This window comes from Phoca vitulina, unplaced genomic scaffold, assembly GCF_004348235.1.
Source record: "Phoca vitulina isolate PV1807 unplaced genomic scaffold, GSC_HSeal_1.0 scaffold67, whole genome shotgun sequence".
Lineage (NCBI taxonomy): Eukaryota > Metazoa > Chordata > Mammalia > Carnivora > Phocidae > Phoca > Phoca vitulina.
Genome location: NW_022589770.1, coordinates 13,575,584 through 13,588,591, shown reverse-complemented (window position 1 = coordinate 13,588,591; position 13,008 = coordinate 13,575,584). Strand labels below are relative to the sequence as shown.

General features: G+C 35.3%; 1 protein-coding gene across 11 annotated transcripts in view; it reads left to right on the top strand.

The window, feature by feature from the left end:
• Positions 1-13,008, top strand: part of KDM4C (lysine demethylase 4C) — a 478,025-nt gene that overhangs the window by 311,489 nt on the left and 153,528 nt on the right. For all 11 annotated transcript variants that reach the window (XM_032392299.1, XM_032392301.1, XM_032392300.1 and 8 more), the window contains 3 exons: positions 8,550-8,731; positions 10,366-10,579; positions 12,408-12,484. In XM_032392299.1, the coding sequence (XP_032248190.1) occupies positions 8,550-8,731; positions 10,366-10,579; positions 12,408-12,484 (473 nt within the window). The remainder of the gene's footprint in view (positions 1-8,549; positions 8,732-10,365; positions 10,580-12,407; positions 12,485-13,008) is intronic.

Genomic DNA, 13,008 nt, shown 5'->3' with positions numbered 1-13,008 from the left:
TCTTTCTTTCTTTCTTTCTTTCTTTCTTTCTTTCTTTCTTTCTTTCTCTTTCTTTCTTTCTTTCTTTTCTTTCTTTCCTTCTTTCTTCCATTGTCTTTTTCAAGATTGGCCATCTGAGGTCTTTTGTGGTTTCATACACATTTTAGGATTGTTTGTTCTAGGTCTGTGAAAAATGCTGTTAGTATTTTGATAGGGATTGCATTAAGGGTGTATATTGCTTTGGGTAGTATAGAAATTTAACAGTATTTGTTCTTCCAATCCATAAGCATGAGATATCCTTCCATTTCTTTGTGTCATCTTCAATTTCTTTCCTCAATGTTTTATAGTTTTCAGAGTACAGGTTTTTCACCTTTTTGGTTAGGTTTATTCCTAGGTATCTAATTATTTTTGGTGTAATTGTAAATGGCATTGTTTTCTTAATTTTTCTTTCTGCTGCTTCATTATTGGTGTATAGAAGTGCAACAGATTTCTGTACGTTGATTTTGTATCCTCTGACGCTACAGAATTTATTTATCAGTTCTAAAAGTTTTTTGGTGAAGTCTTTTGGGCTTTCTATATAGAATATCATATCATCAGCCAATAGTGAAAGTTGGACGTCTTCCTTGCCAATTTGGATGCCTTTTATTTACTTATTTCTTTTGTTATCTGATTGCTATGGCTAGAACTTCCAGTACTATGTTGAATAAAAGTGGTGAGACTGGACATCCTTGTCTTGTTCCTGACCTTAGGGAAAAGGCTTTCCATTTTTCCCCATTGAGAGTGAGGTTAGTTGTGGGTTTTTTATAGATGGCCTTTATAAGGTTGAGGTATGTTCCCTCTAAGCCTACTTTGTTGAGGGTTTTTATCATGAATGGATGTTGTACTTTGTCAAATGCTTTTCCCTGTGTCTGTTGGAATGATCATATGGTTCTTATTCTTTCTCTTATTGATGTGGTGTATCACGTTGGTTGATTTGTGAATATTGAACCACCCTTGCAACCCAGGAATAAATCCCACTGGATCATGGTGAATGGTTTTTTAAATGTATTGTTGGATCTTGTTTGCTAGTGTTTTGTTGGAGACTTTTGCGTCCATATTCATCAGAGATATTGGCCTATAGTTCTCTTTTTTTCTGGTGTCTTTATCTGGTTTGGGTATCAGGGTAATGCTGGCCTCATAGATTGAATTTGGAAGTTTTCCTTCCTCTTCTATTTTTGGAATACTTTGAGAAGAATAGATATTAACTGTTCTTTATTTTTTTTATTATGTTTAGTTAGCCAACATATAGTACATCATTAGTTTTTGATGTAGTGTTCAACAATTCATTAGTTGTGCATAGCACTCAGTGCTCATCACCACACGTGCCCTCCTTACCCATCTTAACTGTTCTTTAAATGTTTGGTAGATGGGCACCTGGGTGGCTCAGTCATTAAGCATCTGCCTTCGGCTCAGGTCATGATACCAGGGTCCTGGGATCGAGCCCCACATCAGGCTCCCTGCTCCACGGGAAGCCTGCTTCTCCCTCTCCCACTCCCCCTGCTTGTGTTCCCTCTCTCTCTGTCTCTCTGTCAAATAAATAAATAAAAATCTTTAAAAAAAATAAACGTTTGGTAGAGTTTTGCTGTGAAGCCACTGGTCCTAGACTTTTGTTGTTGGGAGTTTTTTGGACTCCTGATTCAATTTGTTTGCTGGTAATCGGTCTGTTCAAATTTTCTATTTCTTCCTGTTCCAGTGTTGGTAGTTTATATGTTTTTAGGAATTTATCCATTTCTTCTGGGTTGTCCAATTTGTTGGCATATAGTTTTTCATAATATTCTCTTCTAATTGTATTTCTGTGTGTTGATTGTTATTTTTCCCCTCTCATTTGTGATTTTCTTTATTTGGCTCCTCTCTCTTTTTTTCTTGATAAGTCTGGCTAGAGGTTTATCAATTTTATTGATTTTTTTTTAACGAACCAGCTCCTGGTTTCATTGATCTGTTCTACTGTATTTTTAGTTTCTATATCATTTATTTCCACTCTAATCTTTATTATATCTTTCCTGCTGCTGGTTTTAGGTTTTGTTTGTTACTCTTTTTCTAGGTCCTTTGGGTGTAAGGTTAGGTAGTTTATTTGAGATTTTTTTTTTGCTTTTTGAGGTAGGCCTGTATTGCTATAAACATCCCCCCTAGAACTGCTTTTGCTGCATCACAAATGTTTATGTTTTCATTTTAATTTGTTTCCATGTACTGTTTTATTTCTCCTTTTATTACCTGGTTAACTTAACCTCTATATATTTGTGGTCTTTCCAGATTTTTTATTTTGGTTGATTTCTTTTCTTTTCTTTTTTTTTTTTTTTTAGATTTTATTTATTTATTTGACAGAGAGATAGAGAGAGAGAACAAGTAGGCAGAGAGGCAGGCAGAGGGAGAGGAAGAAGCAGGCTCTCTGCTGAGCAGGGATCAATGCGGGGCTCGATCCCAGGACCCTGGGATCATGACCTGAGCTGAAGGCAGCTGCTTAACCAACTGAGCCACCCAGGCGCCCTATTGTGGTTGATTTCTGTTTTTATAGCACTGTGATCAGAAAAGATATGTGGTATGACTTTAGTCTTTTTGAGTTTGTTGAGATTTGTTTTGTAGCCTAAAATGTGATCTATTCTGGAGAATGTTCCATGTGCACTTGAAAAGAATGTGTATTCTGCTGTTTTAGGATGGAATGTTCTGAATATGTCTGTTAAATCCATCTGGTCCAGTGTGTCATCCAAAGCCATTGTTTCCTTGTTGATTTTCTGTTTAGATGATCTGTCCATTGTTGTAAATGGGGTGTTAAAGTCCCCTACTATTATTGTTTATTATCATTTCCTTTGTGTTTGTTATTAACTGTTTTATGTATTTGGGTGCTCCCATGTTGGGTACATAAATTTTTACAACTGTTTTATCTTCTTGTTGGATTGTCCCCTTTATTATGGTATAATGTTCTTCTTTGTCTCTTGTTACAGTCTTTATTTTAAAGTGTATTTTGTCCGGTATAAGTTATTGCAACTCCTACCAGAGAGAATATTTTTAATACTGTTAAAAATAACTATCTTTGTGTATTGTGTGCTTGATCTAGGAGCTGGTATTTTGCCTATAGGCAAGTTATTTTATAAGGTAATACACCTTATTTTTTTAGTGTTGTGGCAACTGAAAAATTTCAGAGCAGCTGTTCAAGGTGCTTCTGTTATGGCAGTAACATTTTCAACAGGTGACTTCAGTATATTTATCCAAGGTAGTATGTATTTTCCCCATCCCCCCATCATAATAGTGGTTGTTTGGGAGCTGGCCATCCTTCATAGGAGGCCACCTAAGCCATTGCTTACATTTCCTTACTCAGGACAAACATGGTGTCTAGAGCTGTGTTATAACCTGCTTCTGTGAATTCTGTACAAGAGTTTATGTAAATTTAAGGAACTACTGTGTGTTTTTAACTTTATTTTACTCACTACAGAGTAACGGGAATGTTTTTGTGAGTTTAGATTGCCTTCATGAAGTAAGAGACTCACCAAGAAAAAAGAAAATGAAGTTCTGATGGCATATAATTTGTTTTCTACTATAACAAACCTTGTAGATCTTAATGAAGGAACTGAGAGGAAAGTATGCCTTCTTCCAGTATTGACTTGTTTTCCTTTTGTTTAAGGATCACAAATTGATTAAGGAAAATAGCTTATGAAATTCTTGCCTGGCTGTGAGAACAGAGTCTGCGCTACTTTTATTAGGGCTGTATTTGTTCAACAGTAACTCTGTGATACTAATATTTTTGATGAATATTATATAGTCATGTTTATGTTAATGATTCTCAACCTTTTTGCTCTCAGGACCCCCATGCCCTTAAATGTTTTGAGGACCCCAAAGAGATTTCATTTAATCTTATCATGACCTTTCCCTTCCTTTTTCCCTTCCCTTCTCATGGGTTCACCTTTTCAATATTTATTTGCTTGAAGTTAAAACAGGAAAAATTTTAAACATATTAATTCATTTAAAGGTAGCAATAATAAATTCATAGTTATATTTGTTTTCATAAAAAATAAAAATATCCCCAAATCATAAAAAACAAAAAGAGGAGTGGCATTGTTTCACAATTTTTTTTGCAAAGGTGTTTAATATTAGATTTAATGAAAATAATTGGATTCTTACATCTGTTTCTGTATTCAATCTGCTGCATTATGTTCTGGTTGAAGTATATGAAGAAAGTCCAGCTTCACACAGATATGTGCTTGGAAGGGGTATAATATTTTAATAGCCTTTTCAGATAATTATGGATATTCTTCTTTGACACTACACCAAAAGTTGGCATGTGTTAGTTTTTTAAAGATTAGTTGCAATGTGGAATCTGAAATCACGTCAACGAACTCTTTGTACTCTATTAAGCTAAGGATTCACTGGTTTGTCTTCACTTTGAGTGATTCTTTTACACATGCATGATTTTGGAACATAATGCATTGGTAAACATATCTGAGTTGTGTAGGTCTCTTTATATAATATTTAAAAATTATATTGGATATTATCACCATCAGTCCCATCAGAAACAGCTTTAAGTATTGGGAAGTTGTCAAGGTTACAATAGTGGATACATATTATCCAGAATTCTAATTTTGACTGATAAACTTGAATTTACCACTGTCAACAAATACTCTGAATAGTTTTTTTTTATTAAACTGACAGACTTATTCTGTTTACTTTCATGAAAATTCCTACCAGACCCAAATCTGACTTACTCTAGTTTGTGTGTTAATCATTCTTTGAAGTAAAAATGGTGTTCCATGAAAGAGACATCTTATTCAACTTGCAGTTCAACTAATTGCACATGCACTTTTCCCCAAGACAACTATTGAACTTTTGTGCAGCAGAAGTACTTTATGCATATATCCCATGTTTATCACAAATTTAATAAAATTGTTGCCAGGGTGACATAGGCAAATAATGTCTTCATGTTATTATGAAAGTATTTTTGACTATACAGACTTTGTGAAATTGTGCTGCATGTCTCTGGGAGTCCACAGACCTTACTTTGATCTGCTGGTACACTATTAGCCCTTCTTTTATTCTTGTTAGGAATACAGTAACTGCTGGTAATGTTTTCACAGATTTCCCAAACTTTGATGTGCTTACACCAAGGGATTTTTCATTTGCCTCACTCTCTCCTGAATCCACAGCAAACTGGCATTCAGGATGAGACTCAGAACTGTGCACAATCTTCTGATTGTTGGTATGCTGGTAGAAAAAAGATACAATTTTAGTAATAAAAATATTGGTATTCATTAAATACCTACAGTGTTCATGTCTTTTTATGTTTGATAGTATCTACCCTGGCCCTTTTCTTTTATGAGGATGTTGTGAGAATTAATTTGATATTTATTTATTTAGAGAAGGGGAGAGAAGGGTTGGGGAGGGGCAGAGAGAATCTTAAGGAGGCTCCATGTCCAACATGGAGCCTGATGCGGGCTGGATCTCACAACCCTGAGATAATGACCTGAGCTGAAAGCAAGAGTTGGACACTTAACTGAGCCACCCAGGCACCCTGAACTAATTTGATGTTTAAAAAATGTAAGAATCTATTTTTATTGCATGGCATGTTTTAAAATACATCATGTTGTGAGATAATTATGTTCTAATGAAAGTACAGTGACGCATTAAAGGTTCATTAGTCAACTGTAGTTGAAGGGAGGAAGAGAGGAAATTCCTAGGCATAGTGATGCCAAATGTCAGACCATTTAAAAGCTGCAATGGAAAAAGCATTTTTCCTCTTCTGTATATTGGAAGTGGAAGTATTTTTTTTTTTAAAGTAAGTAGATGAAGGTTTACTAAAATGGAACCAGGAACAGGAATAGATGCTGAAAGGGAGAGTTTTCATTTGAAATAATGAGATGATGAAAGTTTTTAGATAATCCCAGAGGGACTCCCTCCTCCCCCCAACATTCTTGGTTCCCTATGGAATTGAGATTTATAGTTAAATGAATGTTATAAATCTAGAAAAAACAATAGCCAGATGAGTCTATCCTTGAACATGCCATGGGTCAATTTGGTAAGCAAGAGTTCTTGGAGATGGAGGGTGCAATGAAGAAATTTCAAGAAGAAAGAATATTTACTTTCAAGAATGTGCCAAGGTTTTTGATTTTTAAAGCTAAATTAAAATGTGAATAATCACCATGTACTTGTGATTAAATGCACTCTCTTCCTTCTCATAAAGTATTACAGCATTTAATTGATAAACAGATCAAATGAAAATAAGATGATTGGATGGATTTTACACAATAATATATACAGTTATATGTCACTTTGGACTTTACAAAGAACTCCAGCACTTTAGATTTTAAAAAGAAGTTTTACATTTACTATTTCATTTTAATATTAAAAAGAGAAAAAAAAAAACTCTGAAATAGGTGAGAAAGGAATTCTCATTATGTGAGTATGAGTTTTACCCAAAGCCATAGGCCTTCTGAATCAAAGGGTTTGAATTTAAAGGTAGGTCTCTGGACTAACAGTTCCCTGTACTTGGTGCTGCATAGTGTTGCTGCCATGCTTTTTTTTTTTTTTTTAAGATTTTATTTATTTATTTATTTGAGAGAGAGAGAGAGAGAGAGAAACAGCATGAGAGGGGAGAGGGTCAGAGGGAGAAGCACTGAGCCGGGAGCCCGATGTGGGACTCGATCGCAGGACTCCGGGATCATGACCTGAGCCGAAGGCAGTTGCTCAACCAACTGAGCCCTCCAGGCGCCCCGCCATGATACTTTTAATTGATGGGATTACATAGTTACGGTGTTCACTATGTATTCTGGCCCAGAGATTATCCAAACCAGGTGAATACTTATTGGGCCAGAGTACAGCCTCATCTTTGGGGAAGGACATCTGTAGAGCAGGATTCTCTCCCAGGTCTGTTGAGAAAGTTTGAGAAAAGCTCAATTTGAATCAGGCTATCCTAGGTCAAGTCTTGCCACGGCTTGCCCACACCCTCCTGCTCTCTGGCTCTCTTGTTAGGAATTGCCCTCCTTTACTTCTTTTTTGTTGTTAGGCTTTTAGGAATTAAATAGTATTTCCTCTATCCCTAAAAATATTTTGAGAACTCCTCACATTAACTTATGACCAATCAAAGGGATAGGAGCGTCATCTATCTTGTGTGTTTCAACCTTTTATAATAAAGCAAGTGATATGATAAATATCAGGAAGAGGCAATAGCTATTCAAACCCAAAATATTTCTTTTTGTTTAGATCCCATTTTTAGTATGTATGTGGGAGATATTAGCCTATGAGTTAAGGACTTAATGGTATTTCAAATTCCTGGTCAAATTTTCTACTCCCATCTTTAATTTGTCAAATCTAAGTCTTCATAGGAAGTCTTCTATTCTGTATTATAGGGAGACTGAGATGGAAGTAGTGTATGTTTAGTGGCAGATTACTTCACTGCAAACATAGGCTAAGGTTCTTACCTTTTGTTTTCAGACACTGCCTGGCTAAGTACTAAGCATTTTCCATTGTTAATAATAGTAATGATAATAATAATAATACCACCACCACCACCACCAACATGGAAGCAGGAACATTCCCTTTCATCTCAGTTGGCATTTGATGTCTTTTGAGTTCTTTTCAGCCTCATTTAGCTCTTCTTATTTTTTCATCTCAGCAAATTTATTTTGACTTTTGTAAAACAGGTAAGTCAACAAGGCAAGGGGCTGGAGCACACTGGTTCACAGAAGCACCTGTGCCTTGGGACTTGAGGACATTGCTCCACAGTATCTATTTGTTAGATTATGACAGCTAGTGGTGAGGAGTTTTAGAATGTGTCACAGCTGTAGATGTTAAGTACTAGAGGTAGCTGTGATTGCTGTCACTTGTTCTCATATACTGTCCTCTGTTATAGGCATTAGGAATTTTTTCTCTTAACCTGTTATATCTTTCTGTATTTTTCTGGCCTTCTATAAAATTTTGTAAAGTGGTATTTTTGTGGAGTAGATCTCTGCCTCTTTCATGTTAACAGTTATACATGTTTAAGAGATTTGACCCTCTGGGAGTATTATATTGAGCAAATAAGATTTGAATAGGAATTGTTTTTCATATTCATGTAATGGCAGTGTATTGCTTGGCACGTGATACGTGCTCTGTAAATGTTATTTGTCATGAATTCTTGAACCCAAAAGTTAATTAAATGAAGTTCATTTAATACATTTTTATTAAGCCATATACAATGTTAGGTGAGGAAACTGAAAATATTGGTAAGGCAGTTACTGGGCCAGTGAATTCCTATGCTAGCTGGAAGGTAATTTCACAGAAGTAGTGAAATTGAAGGAGGGAGCAGTTTAGTTATTATTGGCAGGGATGGGGAGGGTATCAAAAGGGGGCTCATTGTCTGGCCATCAGATCTGACCTATCCCTTGAAGATGAGGAGGATGAAAAGGACATTCTTTTTGTTCTGTTTCTCAGAATGTATTTGAAGGATAAAATAGGTTTCCTGTCTGACATTAATATCAATGATACTTTGGAATGTTTGCTTCTTTCATAACGGGATTGTTTTTCCCTGGGTCCCATGCTCACTGTGTTTTCATGCCTTGTTTTGCAAGAATTGCCTGAGGTTCCGTCAATTGAGGAGGAAGTGGAAGAAACAGAGTCTTGGGCGAAGCCTTTGGTCCACCTTTGGCAGACGAAGTCCCCAAACTTTGTGGCTGAACAGGAGTATAATGCAGCCATGGCCAAAATGGAGCCACACTGTGCCATCTGTGCTCTCCTCATGCCCTACTACAAGGTAATAAGGGTGGAGGGGTCACTGTCAAGGTTTCGTTTCACTGCTTCACTTTCTGTATGACTGTAAAAACACAGATGAATCATTGTAAGGTAAGTATGCACACGGAAAGGGAGACATCAATACTTACATGGCCATTGTAAAAGAGCAAACAGAATTTCTGAGTGCTACTTGAAAGACATTTCTCTGGTAGTGCTTTATCATTTTAAAATAAATGATTGGTTTATTTGTCATTGTTCATTTCAGTCAAGGGGCAGTTCCAGTCTTTTTAATCAAGAAACATAGAACTGAAAGCTTAACAATATGTTGTATAAGTTTTGCAAAGAGAGAACTTAGACTTAGTCTCTGTTTTGTGTTTGAAAATATCACTCTCAATAATATGTCAGCTCTGGGCCCACATTTAAAATGTCTCTATCTTCCCACGTGGAACATCCATAAAATACAGCAGGACTCAATACAAGCTGGATTGTTTATTCACCCTCATCAACTAGCTGCGCATAGTACTGTTTTCAGTGTTATTCCATATGTCATACTGATGGCATTTTAGCTCACTGAGGGCCACATTCTCTAACACTAACCCAGACAAAGTGATCCTCAGGAATCTAGTAAAGGTGGAATTTCGTGACCTATTTTAAGATACAATATATAATAAAGTGTATTGATGTGAGCACTGTGTTCTGAGTTATATTATCAATAATGGAATCAGAAGTATTTTAAGATTGCTTCTTTTTTAGAGTTCATATAAACACTTTTTTGTTCAGACATTTCAGGGCATGAAATTGTGTGATTTGCCACATTTTCAGATCTTTGAAAATATAGAAAGTAAACTTAACTCACTTGTCTTTGATGTGGCCCTTGTGAGTGACAAACTATTTTCCGTTTAGTCATTGAATGTCTGTTTTCTTGGAAAAAGTTAACTTTTTATTGACTTTTATTTCTATATCATAATCTGCCTTTGTATTTCCCCAATAATTAAAAAAATTCTCACTAAAATTATAAGATATAGGGAAACTTATTAATATAGGATCTCTGGAGATAAGATAGTTCATTAATTAGAATTTCAGTTAAGCGCTAAATGTTTTTCATATATTTTGGTGAGAGATGACAGTTTTGTTTTGCACACTATATTTTCTTATTTAGTGACATTTGCCAGGTCATTCTGTCTTGATGTTTTAAAAACTTTGTGGTGAGGCAGAACCTTCAAAAATTCTCTAAAAACTGTTGCACAGATTAAAACTGAGGTCTTTGAAAACATTCCTTCAAGTGTAACCAGGTAAAATTCTTCAGTATATGAAACCAGGTCTGCTAAACTAGTGAAAATAAAGAAAGAAATAAAAATTCCTCAGAAAAATTGATGCTTTCCCTGAACTGTTTATGTAAGAATATAGTTTTAGCAGGTTATCACTTTTTCATACAAGCAGATGCACAGAATGTCCTCCTGTTTCTACAGCTTAGCTTCTGGATGGGAGCCTGAAGAGGAACATTGATAAAAAGCTAATAGTTGTATCAAGGAAAACAACAGGAAGAACAGAAGCTGGAAGTTAGTGCATGGAACAGCTATTAGTGGATTTGAGTGACCAGAACAAATGAACTTTTTTGCATGTTTTTCACTCATGTGGGAATATTATGTTTTTCAGCCAGATAGCAGCAATGAAGAAAATGATTCTAGATGGGAGACAAAATTAGACGAAGTGGTTACTCCGGGAGGAAAGACTAAGCCCCTCATTCCAGAGATGTGTTTTATTTATAGTGAAGAAAATATAGAATATTCTCCGCCTAATGCCTTTCTGGAAGAGGATGGAACAAGTCTTCTGATTTCCTGTGCAAAGTGCTGCGTACGGGTTCATGCAAGTAAATGAATCTCTCATTCATCAATCACTGACTTTTCAGTGCTTCACATAATCTTTGTTTCTCACCGTTTTGTCCCCTACCAAATCTATTGCATTGAACTATTGGCATTCTTAATGGTTAGATCATTTTTTCTCACATTTCTTCTGATAAAAGTATGAGTAAGTATAATAATCCCTTTTTCTATAGTTTTCTGCAGTATCAGTGGAGAACAGTTTTGTTCTGTTTGTTGTCCAGATGTGGGGTCATTGTGGGGCTCCTTTCACATATTTGAATTTTACTTAAGAGATAGTTTGTAAAAACTTAATTTTAACCTCTGATGTTGATTCATGATTATTTTTCTTTGTACTTTTTAAAGAGACATGAATATTTCTTTGGTGATTTGGGGAATTATTGTTAAATTTAATTATAGAGTTTAATTTTTATTCTTTGTGAGGGTAAGGAGATCTCTGTTGCCTTCCAGGGGAGAACAGTCATTACAGTTGTTTTCCCCACAGGACTGAGATGGTTAGGGTCCATACCTGTCACAATTTGGTATTTTCACATCATGGGATAAATGGCAAATTCCTTTTTTTTTATTTGCCTGCCATGTAAGTCCTCTAAAATGTGAAAAGGGATCTAATTTTTATTGCAAGTCTATTTTAAGGCATTTTAATATTCCAGATCTTACCAAATCATATGTCATGTTAACATACTTATGTATGGTCTCTGTCAGTGTAGCATGAATAGTTATAATATAGGCATTACCTTCTGTATTTACCCCAGAGAAACACTAGACTTACGTTAGGGTTGAAATAGCCTCGCTGTCTATCATTTATTGATTGATTAGATACTGTCAGCTTCCCAAGAGATTTGAACATAATGTGTTTGAAATATAGCAACCTTCTTGTTGTACTTATATCAATCTGTAACACACACGCACATATATATATATACACATTCACCCTACATTATTTAAAGTATCTAACAACCAATGCATCATTTCACAAAAAAACTAGGATTTAATTTTGATTCCTGAATGTACAAGCTATACAGTTTGGCCATAGTGTTTCATAAACATATGCTTGAACTAAACATTTTATAGTCTTAGTTAACTATGATAGGCTTTTCTTTGGTAATTACATCTCTGTTATTTTCTCTTTCATTTAAATGTAATAGAAATTTGATATTAAAAATTACTTCTTTAAATCTTTCAAAGCCCTTTGAAAGGCAGTCAGAGTAACACATGTTTGTTGGTACTGTATAATTGCTGCTTATATTTGCATCATCAGCTATCTCCTTACACAGTTATTTTGAGTCAGGCATGTATTGAATAGACAAATAGAACTGAAGATACCCCTTCATCACTAACCATGAATTGTGCATCCTCTGTCCCTATCATTGAAATTAAAGCTAATTAAACAATTTCTGAAATGTAATTTTAAATTATATTAATTTACAAAATATGTCAAAGTTTATTTATTGTATTATTTTAAAGCTTCCCCAAATTTTCCTTCATGAATTGCAACTAACTTTGAAATATGTTTTGTATGAGTAAAGAACTAGACCCAACAAATTAGAAATTTAATTATTGCCCATTCAAGAATTATCTGATAACTATTGTGAGCATTAGTAATGATTAAGACCCATACTCTCATGTTTCCTGGGGCTGATATCCTTTTAGCCATAAGGCATGAGAGCCAAAAGTATCTTTGAGACAGCCTTGCTTATGTTTTGTTCTAAGCAGTGACAACTGGTGGGCAGTTGTTCTGATTTTAGTTATTCAGTGCTAAGATGTATAATACCAAAATGCAAAAGACCTAATTCATGAATCCATACTATTATTTTATAGGTTGCTATGGTATCCCTTCTCACGAGATATGTGATGGATGGCTATGTGCCCGCTGCAAAAGAAATGCATGGACAGCCGTAAGTGGCCTATTTTAATATCTTTTAACCCCTCTTCTCACTTTCTCCACTGTGAACACATTTAAATCTAGCAATAAGGTAAGGTTGTACACATGCTTTTGTGTGCACTTCTACACTTACTATATTTCTAGTCTTCTCTTTTCAAATCATCCTGTCTGGTGGCTCTATTCATCATAGAAATATTAAATAAATTTCTAGGTGTTACTGTTCTACTCAGGAGCCTACAGAGAATGCCAATTTATCAGAACAAGTCTAAAATATTCCTTCATTTTCCTGCCCAGGTCTATTTTATAGTTCTTGAAAATAAATATTCTAAGTAACACTCAAGATGAGGATCCTCCCTGACCCCTGACGAAACCATGCTCATACATAACTTTTCCACTGGTATGAGTCTTTCCCCACTTATTCATTCATACATTCACACTTCAACAAACTTTGGAGTCTGCTCTTTGCCAGGTGAGACAGACTGCTCTGTCTCAGTCTGTGAACTTGAGACAGAATCTTTCAACAACAAATGATACTCC